This window comes from Thunnus albacares, chromosome 20, assembly GCF_914725855.1.
Source record: "Thunnus albacares chromosome 20, fThuAlb1.1, whole genome shotgun sequence".
Classification (NCBI taxonomy): domain Eukaryota; kingdom Metazoa; phylum Chordata; class Actinopteri; order Scombriformes; family Scombridae; genus Thunnus; species Thunnus albacares.
This window is the reverse complement of record NC_058125.1, coordinates 17,976,197-17,997,957: the sequence shown is the minus strand read 5'-3', so window position 1 is coordinate 17,997,957 and position 21,761 is coordinate 17,976,197. Positions and strand designations below refer to the sequence as shown.

Here is a 21,761-nt window from a genome sequence, read left to right as displayed (position 1 = left end):
GGCTGAAGATGGATGGGCAGTGCATTATAATAGGCTGAGGTTCCTGTCAATCAAGCAAACACGCCCTTCAAAATACTTCTCTTTAAGCTTGGATATCTCCTAAATGGTAGAATGATTTTTTAAACAACTAAGTCTACAGGCAGTAGTAATGTTTAACCAATAACCAGTGTTACCATCTGAGTTTAGCTTGTTAGCATGTTAACATTCGCAAAGTATCTTGTATTCACATAATGTTGGCAGAAGAAGAACAAGGAAACCTCCTGTTATTCTAACTTGGGAGTGTTCACACATGGTTGCCCCCACTGCTACCCTTGTAGTCAAACTGTTTAAATAACCTACATTAGCTACTTTTGTGGTATTAAGTATTTGGAGCGATTTGTTAACAATTGAACCCAGATGCAAACAAACTGGGACTTGGTGGTGGCACCAGATTGCCAAAATCATGTTTCATTCTCTGGGAACCATGAACGCCTGTACCAAATTTTATGGCATTCTATCCAAAAGTTCAGATATATTTCTGGACCAAGCTTGCGGACTGACATTTCCATCTTTCGAGCCATGCAATTAGCATGTCTAAAATTGCTACAAAGATACATATTAAGAGGTCAAACTGAAACTACTCAGACATAAAATTAAAAAAAAACATTTTGTTCTATGAGAAGGAATTTGGGGCTTTCAAAAATAAATACAGTCATTTTTTAGTCAGCATGTAGAGATTTTTAGTAGTGCATAAGTTTTAGACACTTCTGCTTTGGCTTCAACAGCTCCGGGCCATGGTTTTGGCTGCTTACATTCATCATAACATAGTCACAGTATATAGTCAAAGTTCATTTTTACCTCTACAAATAATTTAATATAGGAATGATATTTTCTTTGGTGAGCAGTACAGTACAACCTTTCTTGACATCCCTATTCTGTCCTTGGGAAAGGCTTTCAGACCTTATTCATCATATATACTGTATATGTCCTCTAGCAGTGTGAATTGCCAATACCATGATACTTGAAAAAGTGCTCATTTTATTATGTGTCAAAAGGGGGGGGGGATCCTACAGGAGACTCACATATATTCAGGTCAGGATATGATTCAGCACTCTGGTATTTTATGAGGGACAGATAAACTGTAAGAGTGAAGGTCATCCACAGTTTGCCCTAAGCCTATGTACAATATAGAGCTCCACACACAGCAACATTAATTGAGGGGAAAATAAAGAACTCTGGTGGTACTATTATTTTCAGTGCTTCTATAAAAAGACCCTGCTGAAAGAAAAATCTGGTAACAGTAGCTCTAACAATGAACCCCTCTGCATTTAAAGAGTCTTTTCAAGCGAAGAAAGGGGCTATCACACATCTGATAGGATAACCTTATTATCACACCCTGGAAAGTGATGGCTTTTCTCTCGTTTGAAAGGTCACCACCCTCTCCCTTTAAATTGAGCGAGGGTCCCATTACCTCAGGCAAGATTGAGGGAAAAGCATGGCCAAGCAACAATTAAATCCGTAAAGGAGGAGAGAGATGGGAGGGTAGTCCCCAGCAGCACCCCGCTACACACGAGCTGACTTCAGCTAAAACTATAACGCAAGTCTGACATACATGTTCTAAGTGGAACATGACCTTGTTGTTGTTTGTTTGTATTTGTTTAATCATGTTGTTTCTTTGCCTAGATTTTATCATCTTTATACCAGGTTCAGACACTGAGTTTTAAAACAGTTTGGCAGCGCTTTGTCACACAGAAAAATAGATCCAAATAGAGAACACAGCTCCTTTCTGATATCTTTACATTGAGTGCCATGTTTGTGTGTTAGCAGAATAGGGATTTCTGGCACAATTTCACCTACTTTGAAGGTGTATGATGAAGAAAAGAAGTTTAAACGTCACCATGGACACATCCTCCACATGGTTTTATTGTTCTAGTGGTCGTCTCGATTTTCTCTGCATCTTATTCTAACAGCTATACCTCACTGCTGTCTAAACTTGTGAGAAAGTCAGAAAAGACTGAGTGGTTTTTAGATGTTATTAGAAGTTTTCTGTAATTATAAAAGCTTTGCATAGTACATCACATTCTACATATAGATATGGAAAAAAGGCGATTCGAAATCAAGTTTCCAATAACAAACCAAGAATTATAATTTTTCTTATAAGTTATTTGAAATGACAGAAGTTGTTTCTCTCTGGAATGTCTCATGTCGTCCTGTGCCCACACACCGACCATTCAAAATACTGAAGAATGAATATTTTCAGATAACACAAAGTAATCTCTGCTGAGGTTGAAATAAAAAAAATCTTAAAAGGTATGATAATAACATGTTATGAAACATCACATCAAAAAAAAAAAAAAAAATTCCTAAAATTGTCAGCAAAACAAAATAAAAGAAATGGCTCCCATTAGAGCCTGCTGAAAATGTATCTCGCTCACTACAAAGCACTTTTCCTGTAAAAGAAAGGTCACAAATTGATAAAAGCTCTTACCAGGGTCTTTACCCCATATTGTTTCTCCACCTTCTCCCGCAGTTGCTTGAAGCAGGCCTCCATGCGGTCATGGAAAGGCCTCAGCGCCTCCGTGACCTTCTCTCCATGGATGCGAACACCTTCGGCAAGGTGCGGGATCTGGAGAAAAGAAAACAGTGGTGTAAGAAACCTTCATCCAATATACCCTGGAGACATGAGAGGTTAGCTACATGTCGGTTCTTCATTCATCAGAGGGATATGCTACTGTCCCACCAAATACATCTAATTAAACACACACCCGACCTTCAGCGGCTTGGCTGTGCATACTCAGCATAACCAGTGATTGTACATCAGTGAGAAAGTGTGTGTGCACAGAGAGAGAATATCACTGCAACCTTATCCAGGTGGTAGTTGATTCAACTAGAGAAGGCTGTTGCCATGACATCCCCACCCCTTACTCCCACCACCGACATCAACACATGTACACATGAACATGGCAATGACACAGACAGACTACATGTATACGCAGGTACTGTATGTGGTGGATGTTTTTCCACCCCCTCCTCTGACGCAAATAAATACGCAATGCATCTTTTCTGGCACACTGCTGCTTCTCACACTGTAGGCAGCCGGTGAATAACAAAATCTAAACACATAACTGAGGCAGCTCAGGTAGAAGGATAGAGAGGGAGACAGAGTGAGCAAGGAGGAGGGAGAGACTGAAACTGCTGAAAACTAGTAATTAGGAAACCCCAGTGCCACAGTCAGTGTCAGCAAGCTCTGCTGACTAAATCTGGCAAGAGGAGGAAGTGTCATCCCTTAGGGACCGAGCGTTTGAGTGATTATTTTTCCACCAGTGCTGGTTGAAATCACAGGTAAAGTTATTATTATTTCTTCAACGCCTGCTGTTGCAGTGCAACATACCATCTTTGAAAGTGGTAAGGCAGCGAGGAATTGCACAATAACTCACCAGAAACCAGTAAAGATGGTACAGTCAGCTGTGGTAATAGCAGACCATTTTCTTTCCCATGGCAACTGAAAAAAAATATTCCCTGACTGTCTCCCTGCTATAAGTGAGAAATACTGTTAAATGGTGAAAGGAGAGCAGCTTCTGCTTTTTACATTTAAGAATAAGTAAAAAACAAAAAAATGAACCACATTAGAGGGGATTTAATTCAAACGTTTATATTAATCGGTCCCTGTCAGAGTGGTGCATTTGCACACATGAAAAACAAGGAAACACTAAACAGCAGAGTGCATCTTGTGCCTCATCTTAAAAACAAGGGCTTTTACAGCTAACAAATTCACCTAAGCCCTGAGCAAATGGAACAAAGAATCTGCTCTGAGTACAAAGAAATGTGTGAAGTATCTTGCATAGGTGGGCAAGTACAGAGAAGACTGTGTGTGTGTGTGTGTGTGTGTGTGTGTGTGTGTGTTAACCTCTGATTCCCTATAGAGCCTGCAAGTCTTTCTTCCTTTGCGCTCAGGGTAAACTGCCCCTCCACAGCAGACAACAGCAAGAATTTATTTCACTCAGCTGACACACAACACCAATTCAGTTTCATGATGCAACCTTTTGTAATAATCTCAGTGCATGTTTTATTTACACACATTTCAACACATGGTGGGCTTATTAACAGGGGAACAAAACATAACTAATGCAGAAATACACATCTATATAGGGTCTCAGCCATGCGCAATACACTGCACTAACACATTAAACAGCATACTAATATAAGAGAAGCACACAGTGTGCAGAGCAGCGTGAAAAGAGATACTGTAGATTGGATCATAGTGTCTAAAAATCTAGGGTATTTCACTCACTGAATGTTAGTTACTGTGCTGTGTTCTACAAAACCAGAGCTATGGCACAAGAAGATAAATGAGAGAAGGCTACAGGCACCCTGCAAGGATTTCCCCTGATACTGAGCACCTTCATCATCACCGCTGGGACCTCTTGGAAGAGAGAGAAGAGAGGAGAGGAGAGGGGAGAAGGAGGCTGAGAAAGAGGAGGTAAAGCAAAGGAAAAGAAAAACAGATGGGAGAGGGGGGTAAGGAGTAAGAATAAGGGGAGAGAGAGAGAGAGGAGTGAGAAGGACAAAATGATAGAAATGGGGAGAAAAAAAAATAGTGAGAGTAAAAGCTGAGGCAAGATTCACGTCTCCCAGGATACCCACATCTTTTTATAGACCTTAGGATGATTGAGTGCGACTGAGTGGCGGCATGGCAACAGAATTCTGCTTGGTGGCTGCACGGAGATAAGCTAATTGTGGGAGACACTTAGGTTGCTAACACACACACACACACACACACGATATTCAATAGTTTAATTACAACTTTTTTGCTTTCCAGCAGAGGGTTGGTTTATGATTGGGATATGAGTAAGAGATATTAAAATGAGCTAATTAGACACTGGAGCCCTGGGGCTGATTTTAAGAACCCCAGCATAGATGAAATATCTAAAAGTTTAACTTACAAAAGAGTGACAATGCACACTGCAAAACATTATGTACGCTATATAGACGGCATGTATGTAGCATGGGTTGGGAAATAGCTCTTTTTTAATTCTTTTTATAGGGGAAAAGCATAAAGTTGGAGTGCCAGATAGAAATTTTTGTGTGGTGCGAGATACTGAAATGCTAGCAGGGATGGTGAAACAAGGCCAGAGTTTCTGTTTAGTCGTCATCAACTAAAAAAACTTTTATCGAGGCGTCATGTCACAGTGACCGTTACAGTGCCAGCTTTAAAAGGTGGACTCTTAATAAAAACTAATATTAGAATAAACAGCCTGATACAGTGAATTAAAAAGGCCAAGTTCTTTTACAGGCATAATGAAAAAAGACACACAGGCAAAATCTATGGTTGAGCTCTTTAATATAAAACTGTAGACATCTAGCAAACCAGGTCTGACAAACTGAGTGCACCCGAATTTAACTTCCCTGGCTGTTAGAGTCGAGCATGCAAAAGCTGAAGTACCAGATATTTTTCTCAAGAGTTGGTGGACCAAATCAGAGCAACAAAAGTGATTAGATATCGGTCAGGTGGCCAGAAACAAGACTACAACAGGATGCTCATGTTGTTCTGTGTCTGCTTGTTGTGTAAATAGAAAATTATTTTCTAAGGGTGCTGATACACCAAGCTCTCCCTCACCAGCTGCCTCTGCTATCAATTCAAAATGCTCAATCAGCTGGCCACCGAAAAGGGACAATTAGAGCCACTGACTAGTTCCAACACTGCCACCAGACTCTGCGCAAAAATTCTTGGCGAGTTGCCCTATGGCACCTGACAGCTGACAGTCCGCTTGTGTGTCAGAGACCTTACAAAATATCTATAAACACTTGATAAGCTTCTAGCATCTCAGACTTGGGTTTCTTCAGTTTTTCAGTTCATTTTGGAGTCTTTAAGTCCCGTAGTGGTCAGAAACCATTTAATGCAGCTTTAAATGTGGAGTAAGTAATTGGGACATTATGAACCCATAAAAAAGTTGGCAACGCTTTATTTTAGAGGTCCTTTAATTTTATACTAATTTCCTGGGGTAATTTGCAGGTATTTAAAGGTTAATTTTTAGGAAATGAGCTCATTACAGAGTTTTTAAGAAATAATCTAATATCTAATATGTGGTTTGACGCACAAAACTACTATTGCAAACGAAGTATTTTCTGTCAGTTAAAGAACTGTTAAAGAGTTTAAACTAAGAATTCTTGCAAATGATCGACTATGTAAGAGCCCAAATATAAATGAGTGTGCACTTAACGACTAAACCAACTGCCTTATAATTTGTACAAAATTGCACCACTTTTTCTGTAAAATGTCCTAAAATTTAACCATTAACACCAAATTACCCTCTCTCTCTCTCTCTCTCTCTCTCAGAGACACTGCTGATATTAAACAGTTTTAACAAAATAGCATACTGTTTAATATCAGCAGTGCCGCTCAGAGCCCACTGTTCTTAGCTGAACCTTGTCACTCTATCCCTCTCTAATGCACAGTGAGTAGACTTCTGAGCCACACCCTGGGGTGATGGGACAGCCACATTGCCTTTGAGATGCCTGGTATTAAGGCTATGATGACATATTAAGACCTTTCATGAAGGTCATAAAGGTCTTGGAGATGTACACAGCCGGTGGTGAGTCTGACAGACTTGTAAGCAGACAGACTCTACTCTATATGAGATGAAGGCACCAAAAGCCCAAGCAAAAAATCTTAATCAAAAGACTTACTGTTTATATGCATGTGAAAATGCCATTGATGCCCTGGTGAAAAGGTCTGATTCAATTTATTGATCGCTAAGCCACAGTGGATAATGCTGCAGTGAGAAGTTTTAGGTACTAATTTAGGCATCTGTCTGGGATATTTGCTAATTATAACCAGAGACATCACAGTAAAAGACCTTGTACTTACTAACTGGAACTTTTTACAATACCTAATTTCCTGATTTCTAGTCGCTCATTTCCTATCCTACTAAATGCGGACAATGAGTATTTCAGAATAACAGTGTACGCTGGCTCATTTCTTCCCATTTAGTTTGTTCATTGGAGCGGGCTTGCCTTCATTTGTCTCATTTAGACAGATTCAAGACGTGAGATAAACAAGCATGCTGGTTCTGGCAAGGAGACAGCTGATACCATTTCAAATCAACAGCTCTGCCTCAGTCATCTCTTTAAAAAGTTCCCTGTGTATATGTTTGGCGTGGGCTCAGAAAACACATTTCTGCTTTTTCTGACATGTCTCTGAGATAAAAAAATAAAAAAAACAACACCAAACAACAACTTCAGTATTGTCTTGTAGCCTGGAGATACATCTCTCCTTGATTTCAAACACTTTGTCAATAGGCCATGAAGGACATTTTTTAACCTGACACAGTTGCCAAGCTAAAGCATTTCGTTTATCTCATACTGGTATGACTGGGATGTACAACAGAGTTCTCACTAATTAGAACTGTGGATTGTGGGTGGGGGATCATTTCAAACTTGCAGTGTGATATCTGACACAATCTTATTCAACTGAAATCTCAAATTGATGCTGAAATGGAATTCTGAGTATTACATTGCCACTGACACAAAGCTTTGAACAAAGAGCGACCTACAGACGTTATTGTTTGGTGCCTTTGCTTCAAGATGGATATAAAAATAACTGATAGGTCCAAATCCAGTTGCACACTCCAACCTTGTCAGATATGTATTTTTTTTATATTCACTTCTTTCCAGGAGTGATGAAGTAGAAACACATTTATTTTTAGGTTACCCTCATCTGCTTTGTCAACTTATACTTCAATCAGTGATTTATAACATTTCCACTCGCTATTTGGATATCTTCAAAAAATGAATATGAAAAAACTGGTGTCACAACTCATATGGAAAATATTAATTATAAAAAAAATGTCTTACTTTTGCAAAAAAGCTTTTCTTTCTGCTAAGCTATGTGTGCAAAATCTTGAATGACATCAAACTTTATGACTTCAATGTCAAAACCAATATAAGACATGCATATTTCTGTGTGAGTCACTGTGCCTTATAAAGACAAAAGGTTTCACAAACAAAAAAGGAGAAAAGTTTTTAGATTCAGGAGTTCCACCAGAGATGCAGAGCGTAAAGATGACCTATTTTCCAACAACGGGGAGGGGAACAACTATTACAAATTCAATTAACTTCCTTTTTCCTTGCAACCAGTGATAGGAAGTAGGAAGAAAAACTGCTTGTATCTATGCTCAATTCCTAGGTGAATCATAAGGCAGGAAACCATGACTTCCTGAGTGTTAAAGGTAGAATCAGTCATTCTGGATGAAGATTGATGATATTTGAACTAAACACCCAAACAAATACACCCCTCCTTTCGTGCTCCTTCAGAAGCTCCGCCCCTAAAATTCACGGATGGTTCTTGCCAAGGCGACGACCAAAAGAGAAATATGGTGGAATTCAGAGTGATGGGTCAGCTATAGTCAGCTGGGAAGCTGAGAGGACAGCGGCCGGACAAACAGCTATTTGCGCGATTTAAACAGCTGACTGCTCAGATTATGCTTCACTAAACGCAACAAAAACAGACTCGGAGCGTAAAAAAACGTGGGGGTCTCCGTGAGACTGTCTCAGATTCAGTGTGGAATGATACATTTAGTAAAATGGAAGCGTATCTGTACTGTGAGAACACGCTTCCTATGAGAATCGGCCGAGGCCTCTTTCTCTCCAATGACAAGCCCTCCCCCACCAACCGGTGCTGGAGACGGAAGACTGTCATGTCCTCACACGGACAGCTGCTCTGATGACTTCTCCCTGTCCTGTGCACAAGCATGAACGTCCCCTGCTGTTGGCTGGAGTAGCGTTGTGTGGCTCGCTCTGAGCCACTGTGTTTACAAGCCAATTTACACAGCCAGTGCTGCGTATAAGCACAGGATTTTTTTTTTTTTTTCAGTGCACACACAGAATGGACAGCTAGTGGACCGTGAGGAGATGTTCACTAAATTTGACAAAAAGTGTATTGGATTAGAATCACTGACTTTACCTTTAACATGAACTGTAGTTAAGAGCTAAAGAGTTGAGAGAGCGTAATAAAAAAAAGCAAAACAAAACAGAAAACCTACAGTGCAGCTTTCTAAAATCCCAAAGGGAGGAAGTTCTCTTTATTCCTCTAGAAAGCACAGATAGCCGGGAGTTTATTAATCAAAGATGAGCTGCAAATGAGCTAAAGATCTGTTGAGTTTCATAGTAAGCTGTGTGTTGTGATGTATTCCAACAATGTGTGTCGATTTCTTGTCTGCTGTGTGTGCACTTCCTTCAGGCTCAGTGAGGGTGCAGAGCTCGCAAAACCGCCAATGCTGATCTCTCGCTGTCTCTTCACGCAGTGGAGCATCCTCCTTAACTTCAGAATGTTTGGTTCAGCACTTTCCCTCGCTATTATCTCCACTGAACTCTAACACATTTCTCCCCTGCTCACTTCAGTTACTGTCATTGGACACTCTTGGCAGTGCACTCACAAGTTCTTCAAACGATATTATATTTTCAGCTGTAACCTTTCAGAGTGACTTTTTTTTTTTTTTTTTTTTTTTTGCAGTAGCAGTGCTTTAGTAAAGTGACAACATTTCAGACATAAATGTCAGAATATATAGAGCAGAACAAGTATTGTCCAGCATTTAAACGATCCACTGTGTATATAAATGACTTTCAGGTGACAAAACACACTGCCTGGTGTCTGCAGGGTCCATAACTCCATAATTTCTGATGCTGATTCCAATAAATAACTTGACTCTAATCATTTAAACACAGGCCGCTATTCCAGCACCTGAAAGGCTAAATGGATAGCCTGAACGTAATTTATACACTTTAAGAAAGCTCAATTATGTTGAAAGGCCAAGTGGCATGAATTCACATTCTCATATTTCCTCTATACCATCTAATCCATGCTTAGTATTTTGGCTGCCTGCGGGCGATAACTCCTTCTGCTCTTTACATGTGCTATGGAAAAAAATATACCATGGGATATGACATGACATTTGTGATGAGCTGGTTAATTTTTCTTGAACCGTGACATCTTTGGTGAGACAGACAGATGCTTTAAGATCGCACGCACAGTTTATCGACACATACAGTCAATACATTTGACCATTCCGAGCTTCGGTCTCACCTGCCAGGCAATGAGGTCCTTCAGTTTCTCTATCTTTTCAAGGTCCTCCGGGTGTTCCTGCATGTACTTGTCATTGAAGAAGGCCTGCAGAGGAGTGAGAGGAGATTATAGAGTAAGTACCGTATGTTTGTATGCAGGGAAGAAGAGGAGGAGTAAGTACAGGGGAAGAAGGAAGGAGTGATCTGAAATGTCGAGAAGTTTTCTGATATAGAAGAAGTTGAAACAGGGGAGAAAAAAAATTGACGAGTCAAGGAGTAACGCATCGGGAGAGGCTGATGAGATGAGAAAAATTTAGTCAAGACATCCGTCTCTGCTCCACCACCTGAACTATTTCACTGAGATGAAGGAGTGACCTGAGGGCAAAGAATTCACGTCGCTCCTCCTCTGACTCACACTGCACCGTTTCCACAGACCAATATGAATCCATTCCACGTAGCAATATATTCTGGGAAACCAGCAGACTATCACTTTTTTTAATCATCAAGCACAAGGTAAAAAAAGAGTTTCCTTTTCCACATGAGTCGCTATGGTGTTGCAGTGAATAGAGCGTGCAGCACATAAACCAGTAAGATCACTGAAGAAATGATGAAAAACAGGATACAAAGAAGATTATGTTGATGTTTTAAAAAGAAAAAAAAAGGCCTGGGTCATAACAAACAAAACCAGATTCATGATTACCTAGGATGTTAAGAGAAAAACAATATATGAGTGAGTAGTCACAAGTGTAGTGATAAAAGGCTGATGGTATGAGAGCTTCTCTGATATGAAATATGCATGAGATTATGATTGGATTCAAGATTATTTCACAGCATGAAATCAAACCTGACAAAAATATGGTTCATCTGAATTATTTTTGATATAGTTTGATATATTAGAAATTGCTGCTGAAGCATATTATTACCTTATCAGCTTTAATATGTGCAGGACATGTGCAAAACTAAATATCACAAGCACATGTTCATGTTTTGTTTTCAGGAATATAAAATAGAATCGTTTGATATTTTGGAAAAAGCTTTTTTTGCTTTCTTTCAGAGAGTAAGATGAGAAGATTGACACCACTGTCATGTATGTATGCTAAATATGAAGCTGAAGCCAGCAGATGGCTACCCAAGCTTAGCACAAAGACTGGAAGCGGGAGGAAACAGCTAGCCTGGCTCTGTTCAAACGTAACAAAATTCCTTCTGCTGGCAACTCTAAAGCTCTCGATTTGACATACTTTGTTTGTTTAATCCATACAAAAACTCAAGTGTAAAAGTGGCAGGTTGTCATTTTACAGGGGTGTTATGTGTCGGACTATTTCTTGGTCTCCGCTGGTTGCTTGGCAACCCCGAAGTGATGTCAAGGCTCCAGAGAGTCATGCATTTTTTTAACGCCGTTATCTCGAGATCACAAGTTAATTATTTCGTTATCTCGAGATAACAAGATAATCAACCCTTTATCATGAGAAAACAAAAGGTCGTTTCCTCTTATTACTTATAATGTTTTATCACAGATCAGATTCAGGAGTGCCATGCCAGCATTAGTGATGGAACGAAGCATTCTGAAGCAGTGAATCATATGAAGCGATTGTGTTGAAAATAGTTCATTGTTTCGAATGACGTAGTCAGAATGGCGACATCTGCTGGGAAACTTTGACATTGTTTTTATATGTAAGGATTTGGGGCAAGACATCATGAAACAGGCAAAACATCTGTAAACTCACCACTGTCATCACTGTCATCTGTTTGATGTTTTCTGTCATATTTTATTCAATTAAGGTTATTTACCAAAAACTGTCTCAGTGCATGGATATACAAATATATATGGAGATAATTATTCATTTTTAATAAGGCTTATAGAGACCCTTTACTACTTTTATAAACAATTAGGGATGAATTAGGGATGTGGTCAAATGAACCAGACACTCATTTTCGAGTTCTCCATAATTATCCCCTGATCTTGAGAAAGCAAAAATCTTTAACTCGGGAAATATGCCTTTTGTTTTCTCAGATATAACACGCAAGCACGGCCGTTCTTGGCTTCCTTACAGGTTAGCTGTTTCCTACTTCTCGTCTTTACACTAAGCTGAGCTAAGCTAAGCTAACTGTCTGTGAATTTCCCTTCTTATTTAGCGGACAGACATGAGAGTGATATCAATCTTCTCATATAACTCTCAAAAACTCTCCCAAAATTTTGAACTGTAATTTAAGGTTTCTGTGGAAGTAAAGTTGAGTTATAGAAGTATATATAAGGTATAAAGGCTAAGACAATATAGGAAGAGAATAAATAATAAAGAACCAGTTGACTACCTTCTCATAGTTGGCAAAACCCCCCATAACAGCTGGGTCCACAATCCCGTTCAGCAACATGGAGAGAGGATTGATGGGAAGGTTGGGGTCGTTAAGATGCTTCTGCACCATGCTGCTGATCTTCTCGTTGGCCAGCTGCATCGTTTCCATGGCGTTCTCCAGCGGACTGATCTCCTCCTGTGAAGTGAAGGTGTCATCAAATATTCGCAGCACTTATTCACCTGTTTCAGTATATACAATATATGCACATACATCACTACTGTCTCCGGTAATAATCCCAACAATCAAGTGGAAACATTTTGTGTACATCGACTAAGGATAGGTTATTTGAAGATGCGCTTAGCAACCCTTAACTACACACATAAATCATGTAGAATAGAGCAGCAATGAATCATTTTCCACTGTGCCCATACATGAACATGCAGCTGTCAAATGAAGATGGATAGTGTGTTGGTGCAGGGGAATTTTAATTCCCACGTCAACAAAATATGATGGCAATTCTGAGAAGGATGAATATAATACTTGGAAATGCTGTCATTAGATCCACTACCGGTGTGAAGGCAAATTCTAACCCAATCTGGGAAACTCCACATGGGGGCAATCTCATTACTTTGGATGAAAAAAAATCACCTCCTTGCAGCTTGCTAGTAAGAATTTAGAAGAAAGATGAGTGGATTGTTGCGTAAATGTCAGATTTAGGCCCCTGCCAAAAAAAATTAAGATGTTGTGCCAGGGAGACAAATCTCCAATCTGTGCCGGTATGTCTCAGGCCAGCTTGATAAAAAGCATTGTCAGATGGAAGGCTTTAGCTTGGTGAATCTCAGCCCAGTCATTAAGCTTTAAATAGAGAGTCTGACCTGGGGGACCTGGCCTCTCCCTGGCTCATCTGGAGGGCAAGCTGCTCCTGACAGTATGTTCCAACCCTGCCTGAAGGAAGAGGCCTCTGTTCTGAATTAGTGTGCCGATGGAGAATAACACTTCACTACATGGACTCGGGAGTTAGGGGGATCAGGTCTTTGTAGTGAAATAATTGTGCTACGGATGTAGCAACCAGAAGGACAATTATGGTGAGCTAAATGCCCAAGCAGCCTGGTGTGTGGGTGTTATGTGGTGCTATTTGGCAGCCATGAATGAGGGGAGAGCACAATGTAGGAAAACACTCTGGCTGAAGATAACCTCTGGGAAAAGCGCCCCTTTCTGAAACTTTTCACTAGCACAGACATGAAAGTGACTAATCAAAGTGACAAACAAACAGTAATTGATCGCAGAATACTTAACCAGGCTAATTATGCAGAGTAGTGCATTTGTTTGGGACAAACTAATGACACAAAGGATGTCTTAGGTGTACTGATACTGTAAGCTGCACTTGTGCTCTAACTAACATTACTGTACTCCACACTAGAGCTGCAACGATTAGTCGATCATTCGATTAGTGGATCGACAGAAAATAAATCTGCAACTATTTTGATAATCAATTAATGCTTTTCTTTGCCATACATGATAGTTATCTGAATATCTTTGGGTTTTGGAGGGTTGTTTGGAAAAAGTATGACATTTTAAGACATAACTTTTGACTAGCGTTTGGTATTTTCACCATTTTCTGACATTTCATAGACAAAACAACGAATCGATTAATCGAGAAAATGATTGGCAGATTAATCGATAATGAAAACAATCGTTAGTTGCGGCCCTACTCCTTCCACCAGACAAAATCTCAGCCTAAAATGAGGACACAGGACCAGCATCTTAATTAATTGAAAACAATAGAGCTAAAATAGTAAAATTTAATGCAGTTTCAGTGGGATAGAGGAGAAATGTGCCCATTTCAAGTGCAGCAGTAAACGCTGAAGTAATTTGTTGCAGACAGACCATCCTCTAATCAACAGTAGTCAAATCAATCAACAGCGAGTGAGTTCTGAACTCTCATCTAGTTGTATTTGTGCTGTGTAGCTATTTTCAGTGGAAACAGGTTTTAACGAGTGCTTGGTGAATCAATGTGGGCCCTCTGGCAGAGAGCGAACGTGCCCCGTCGTTAGTCCGGGGAGTGGCACGCCTGTGTCCACACGGCTGTCTATACCACTTAAGTGGACAAATCATATCGATTGCCTCTAAGCAAGGCTGCAGATTCTCAACTGATTAGGAGGCCTGCTTGGAACACAGGCTCTTCATACACTGAATCCAAATGTCCAACCTCTGGGTTTGAGGACGGAGTCCTTGCGGACTTCAGTCGTAGGTACCCTGTCACTGATTCACTGTCATCACATCACATCAAGTCTGTGAGGGTGCTGGGCCGCAAGTTGATAAAAATGAACTGTGAGACGGGACTGAAGACCTCAAGTACTTCCACAAATATAAATTAAAATTCCTGACTCTGTAACTCATTTCAAAGTGTTTTTCTGAACGGTTCTTTATGGTTCTGTTATGTGCAGCTCTGCAGCTTAACACTCAACAAATAAGGTCAGAACGCTCAAGGAGATTTTCCTTTTAAAAGAACTGCTAAACACTGCTAATATTATATTCACATTGAATCCTCAACTGATGACCTTCACATTGTAGACAGACAAAAACCAACATTTGGCCATCGACTGTAGCAGATTATAACATACAAATCCACATTATTAAGCCTATAGGACCGTGTGTAGTTTATACCTCACTACATCACAATCACAACAAAAAAGAAAAAAAAAAAAGAAAAAAAAAAATCTAATTATCATCATCATCATCTTGTTGTTTTTTATTATTGATAATAAAAATTAGTAGTATTCCTTACATCATCAATTTATAGCCTATTGCTACAGGATTATGGGTAATTTTCCAAGCAAAGACTGGTGAAATCTGCACCCCATGCCCACTTCAGGGCCCCTGTGGACTTGATGAATTGTGGATTTGGACAGCCCTCTGCACTCGCACACTTTCCTCAAAGGTGCCCGCAAAGTCTGCAAGTGCTGTGAAGTCTGGATATTTTGGATTCATACTCACTGTGGAAACAGACTTGACTTCAAACCAGCGCAGGATGCCAGGAAGTTTGTATGCTGTTGAGTAAGTGGTCCTCTCAATCCACATGTTCTGTAAACAAAATGACAAATAAAATAAATTGGAACTCTGAAAAAAGGAAAACGGTGCAGAAAACTAAAGACATGACAGGGCACTTTAAACTGATCAATTTGCAGCTGTTTTTGTGCCAAATGACATTTAAACCAGCTTTAAGACTGCTGTTGCATGGATGAGAGTGAGATGATGTAATGAAGGTGGTTTGGTGGGAAGGAGGTGTCAACTACCTCCCTGTCTGAATGGCAGCTCATTAAGGCCCACTCACCCAAATAATCTGGAATCTCTTCTAATACATCACAGGGGCTGAAATAATGACTCTAAGCCTTTACACCAAAGGAGATGATGATTTCCCATGCAAGAGGGTTTCAACATTTAAACATTTTCTAACGGTGTGTCAAGAGAAAAGAAAATCATATTGAATGATTAAGAGCATCAGCTTTAGAGCATACTTTCTACTCACTTACTGTGGCACTTTTAGGAGGAAATATTAGCATATTGACATGTTTGATAGATTTGACAAAAAAATATGTCCAGCAATAGGTATCCATCACCCCTGTCTGAGTCCAGTCAGTCTGTCAACATTACAGAGTAAGTCTGAGATGAGTTAAATACATCATCTTGCTCTGCTGAGGTGATGCCAAAGTAAACGCATTGAGGAAAAGCGTGAACGGGTTTAAACTGTTGCCCCTGTCATTTTCAGCCTGGATATTGTGCAGAAAATATATTCATTAGAATTCGAGCTAGATTTGGGCGGCTGTCAACCATTTAAATTAGTCTGGTTGTCCTTGTTGGCAACTGTTTTTTCTCTGCTAGAAACAACTAAAAGTACGTGTGGAGTATAAACTAAACAATAAACCAGCTGTATCATATATTAAATTACAAGACAGAGTGTTACAGAGATGGCTGAACCTGAACAAAAAAAAAAGGCTAAACTTAATTAAAAATGAAAACCCTTTTCAATTTTACTTTACTTGATGCAACTCAACATCAGAGAAGAATGACAGACCATTTAATCAGACTTGGAGATCATTATTCTAACTATTTTAATTTACTCCACTAAGTACGTCACCTTGCAAATGTACATTTTTAGCGGTGTGAGTATAACTGTGAGTCTGTGTTTGTGGTTAATCTGTGAGTGTGCGTACATGCGTGTGTGTGTGTGTGCTTGCGAGACAATAAAGAAATGTAATCCATATTATATAATATGTTTAAACCATCTAGGTAATATTTTTCTATTAAGATAATATTGGATATAAATATGCAGGACCATTATCACTCCAAATATAAATGATTAAAAGTATTTTGTCAACTTTAGGAAACAAAAGTAGGGTGGCAACTTCCTGGTACCCATTTCTCAAATCTACTGTTGGACCCTGAAAACACATACATGTACTGTAGAGTTTAAATGTACTACATTATAGTTAAATATCAAGTAGCCTTCATGTTAATTTTAGAAATACAAACTGACTTCATTGATTATTCATTTAAATAAATAATACATAAAACCCTTAAGAGAATAGGGACAAGCTAAGTCAAGTTGAAAAAAAAAAAAAGACAACAATTACCGCGAACTCGTTGTCAGGGTCCTTCTCTCCCTTCCTCACTGGCCTGGAATACTGGAATTTATGGACTTCATTTACTGTGTAGAAGCTGGGGAGGGAGAAAATCAGCACCTGAGTAAATTAAAAGGGTTATGGGCAATCTACAACTTGATTCAAAGGTTGATTGCTTTGCTTCAGGTCACACACAGGACAGGTCCCCCCCCTAAGACTTGCTCTGCCAGGAACTTTGGCATTTACCATGTTGGTTTTGACTAGCTGTATAAGGCATGGTCTCATCTACATGGAAAATAAAATTCATTTTTGGGTCGCACACGTCACTGGAAGCCCCCTTGTTAGTCTGACATGTCAGACATGTTGAAAGGATGCAGCATATGTGACAGAGGCACATGACTAGCGGGGGTGAACTTTGCCAAATCAGGTTAATAGACTTTTCACACTAGGAAAATGATGGTGTTGCATAGTGTCTGTGGGAGCAGCTGTCTGGGCACATTCATGGTCCCCCCACGTAGACACATTACTTGCTCTTTTTTCCATCTTTCTATCTGTCTCTCTTGCCAACAGAAGCCACATCGACACTCTCCTGGGCAAATGAGCACAGATCTATTATCCTCATAGAGCATTTCCCCTTCCTAAAACCTTGCCATATGGTTCAAAGAGCAAGGTTTGACTTTATTAGCAAACAATTATAAACAAAATATGGAACAAATCAGTGCTGTTTCAAAGCCACTGCCCTTTTAACTTTGTAGTAGTAGAAATAAGTGTGTGCAGACGGGATACTACAAGTTTTTTCTTTTACTACTATAGACTTAATGTTTTGCTAATTAACAGAGCAAACAAATCTGTTGTGACTAACTATACAAAAATATTGGGCTCAGGTTTTGACCAATTATGTTATATCCCAAGTCAGATTTCCCCTTCTGTGCTTGGTCACAAAGATAGATATATAGATAACCTTTATTTGCCCTGCAAATACACAACCAAAATAAATTATATAATAGAAGTATAAAAAGTGTAAAACCAACAATCTTATACCAAACATAAATACAACACAAACACAAGACTAAATAACGTATAAATTACAAAAAGAACACAAAGACTGATATAAGTATAACTACACAGGGATAAAACAGACACATAAAGAAAAACAGGAGCATTCATTACATAAAACATTGTCCAACAGAATCTTAAAATGTTATAGGGTTAAAATAATTTCTAACTTGGAGTCCTGAATCTTATTCCACCTAAGAGGAGCATAGTAGGTGAAAGCAGTTTTTCCCTGGTTCTGTATTTATATAAGGGATATCCAAGGTAATGCATTCTTGTGAACGGGTATGGTATCCCATACTTCGAAGTCTTAAAAGTGATGATAAATAAAATGGTAGCTTATTTAAGATGGCTTCATAAATACAAATGAGACACTGTTACTCCCTTCGAGTGGTTAGTGATGTCCACCCCACCTTCTCACAGGGGATACAATGATAGGTTCTAAAACTGTCACTTGTAATAAATCTAAGAAAACCGTAATACACAGCACCAAGGGGCTTGAGGGTATGGGCAGTGGCATGCATGTAAATTACATCTGCATAGTCAAACACTGATTAAAATGCTGCCTGTACAATCTGCAACCTATTGCTACAAGAGAGGGCCTGCTTATTTCTAAATTTAAGAAATAAGCTGCTGCCAATTTAAGCTTCTTTGTCAGTTCCACAACATGACTTTTAAAAGATAATTTTTCATCTAACCAGATACCCAAATACTTAAAACATGGAACTTTTTTAATATGAGCCCAAGATATTGTACCAGTAGTAAAACTTAGTGGATTTTTCCTTTGGGATCTGGTGAAGAGCATGTAATTAGTTTTATCTGGATTTAGTAAATCAGGGCCTTTTGAAAAGTCAAAAAATCTGCCTTTAAATTAAACAAAGCTTTGTCAATAGAGGGTGCTGATGAGTAAATTACTGTGTCGTCAGCATAATAATGAATAGAGCTGTTACTAATCAATGAGCCCAGGTTATTCATGTACAATGTGAAAGGGGCAACGGGGCAAAAAAGGTCAACACACTATTTAATGAGCGTGATAAGACCTATTCCAAATTAGCTGCGAGAGCGTGGCATTAGCCTAAAAAAAAAAGAAAAAGAAAAAAAAAAGAGCTTCTGATCTAATAAACAGATTAATAAAGCAGCTTTAAATCAGCTGTGCTACCCCAATTAAGCCTTTAACATGTCATTAGCTGGCGGGCTAGAGATGATGCAGTATCATGGTCTGGACAAAGCAAGGTCAGAAGGGGGGTGTGCTCTGCCTGCTGCTGTTTGACTCTTTGGCTCAAACAGCTCAGTCTCATTGCTATGCACCGTTCATGTTTTGCATCAAATGAAAGGGAATAAATGAGAGAAAAATAGACAGATACAGACAGAAAGAGACATTTGGGGACAGCACGGTAAGAGCTAGAGAAAGAAATGGAGAGACCAGAGATGGCAGAGAAGGGAGACAGAAAGACAGACGGGTGGTGTGGAAAAGTCCTCTATCACTCTCTAAACACGGCTGTCTAATCGAGGCTATTAACAGAGTTACATATTCCAATCAGACACAGTTGGCAAACAAGCCAACAGGCAGCTGTAGGGATCAATGCAGGGGGATGTGACCAATGCTGCAGGCTTGTGATAAAATCAGTGCCCAGGTATATTTGCCTAAAGGTTTTTCCGAGTAAATGTCTTCTTTTAATTATGTCCATTGATGCATTGGGTGGCATATCAAAGTGAATTTGCACAGCTGAGTGATGCAGTGCATGGCTGGCGTACAGATTGGGCAAACAAGGGGGAAGGCACGACACAAAGGTATTAATGATGTCAGAAAAACAATGTTGTACTTGGCACAATGACTAATAGCAGATGGCTGGTGCGAGTTAATAACCTCGAGAACGACAAGAAGGTCAACCGCTGTTTATTCTACACAGACACACATTTACATCAAGATTTAATCACCTTCCCCACTGTGGTCCTAGACAAACTACACACTAAAAAAATGCTAATGCACTTTTGCATGTCATTGCAAGCTCGCTAAATTGTTTTCAACTGACTGGGGAAAGTAAATTGGGCTACGTGGATTGAAATGCACGCTGTCTGACTTTGAAAAACACACTCTGAAATTGTAGAGAAATGAATGTGTGCAGAGTAGGGATATCCTGCTTACCTCACTATTTGTTCAGAGACAGGCTTGTTTTGGAACTTGGCAGGCAGGTCTAGAATGGGTTTCACAGTGAAACACTGGATGTCTTCAGCAGAAACATTAAGGAAATAAATGAAACAGGTGAGCTCAAAAGAATGAAATAAAATGACTTAGACTTGAGTCACAACTCAGCATTGTTCACTGACATTCAAGCAAATCAAATAATAAAAATATGATCTGTCTTATCATTTCACAAAATTCTGTTGTCCAAATCAATGATTCTGAGAAAATGGTAATTAAAAACGAACAAAGAGTTATTATTTTGTATTAATAATGATATAAACATTGTCAGCAACACAATTACTCTGCAAGTATTTCATCATAGCATATAAAAATACTCTTTGTGTAATGAAGGCATTAAAAACTCAATTTAAAAAACCCTTCTGTTAAAACTGATTCCATGATCTGTGCTGAGGATACATTGTCCGGAGGAACTCTTTGTGTCCTCGCTGGGTGCTGTAGTCGTCTTCATCTTCTCTGCGTTGGGAAACTGTGTGAGGAGACGTGCTTCGAAGTCCTCCCTGCGCTCGTACTCCTTCCCACGGTAGATGAACATTTTGTTCTGGAAGACAATAAAGAAAACAGTGAGACCTTGGACATGGGCATGAAGGCATGTGTAAAATCATGCAAATTGGTGCTAATTTTGGACATACAGTGAGATCATGAGGCACATGAATATGGCAGCATTGACAGTAAGCATGTGGTGTCATTTCGTAGACCATTTCACAAGAAGATTAGATTCAGTGGCTGAAATCCATTCAGTGATGGTAGTAAGGACAGACATTGGACAATGACAAAATTGTAATATTAAAAGAAAGTCTCATGGATGAGAGCAGCTTTGCTTTGTACATCAACTTGACCCGATACTGTGGCTGGGTTAAAATACATTATCATAATCTCCATATTAAATACTTGAAAATGAGGGTGACAGAAAGTTCTTGGCACCAATTCAGTGATGAGTCAATCCCAGCTGAGTTCAGAGCGAGCTTGCTTGGGGAGGACTTCTGTTTTAGCGATCTGACAGACTGAAAATGGCCACTACCACTTTGCTGAGGGCTCTAACACAATCAGCTGCTGCTAACTACAGCTACTGACAGAGTTGCCTTCAGACCAGTAACGGTCCAGACATCTTTTCCTGCCGATTTCAAATCAGGACTGTAGGATCATGGCAGGTGAGGATGGGCTCTCTTCACACTATCATCAAGTCTGAGCAGCTTGATCTCTTCTGGAAACCATTCATTTACATCTCAGACGGCTCACTGTGAATTTCTGGCTTCATTCATTAGCTTAACATGAACGTTAGACTATTGGACAGGATCTTATCCAGGGAGAATAGCCATAGTTTTCTTCCTTTGTTTCATAGACCTTTGCTGCACAATACTGCATACGCAGCAAGCACTATGCTCATGCACAGCACACATCTCAATTCCCCAATTAATTAAAGGAATTGCAGCCATGAAATATGCCTGGGGCCATTTTCAAATTTGCTTTGACAGATAGGTTGACAAAAGCATGCTGATTTCCAGAGTCATCCCTTCAAGCCGCAGGAGAATCCGCTAAACCGGCCTGACAAT

General features: G+C 39.5%; 1 protein-coding gene across 4 annotated transcripts in view; it reads right to left on the bottom strand.

Annotated features, from left to right (window-relative positions):
• Positions 1–21,761, bottom strand: part of dock1 (dedicator of cytokinesis 1) — a 184,852-nt gene that overhangs the window by 5,727 nt on the left and 157,364 nt on the right. For all 4 annotated transcript variants that reach the window (XM_044337095.1, XM_044337096.1, XM_044337097.1 and 1 more), the window contains 7 exons: positions 20,608–20,749; positions 20,152–20,233; positions 16,965–17,049; positions 15,328–15,414; positions 12,349–12,525; positions 10,061–10,144; positions 2,468–2,605 (listed from right to left, as the gene is read on the bottom strand). In XM_044337095.1, coding sequence (XP_044193030.1) covers positions 2,468–2,605; positions 10,061–10,144; positions 12,349–12,525; positions 15,328–15,414; positions 16,965–17,049; positions 20,152–20,233; positions 20,608–20,749 — 795 coding nt within the window. The remainder of the gene's footprint in view (positions 1–2,467; positions 2,606–10,060; positions 10,145–12,348; positions 12,526–15,327; positions 15,415–16,964; positions 17,050–20,151; positions 20,234–20,607; positions 20,750–21,761) is intronic.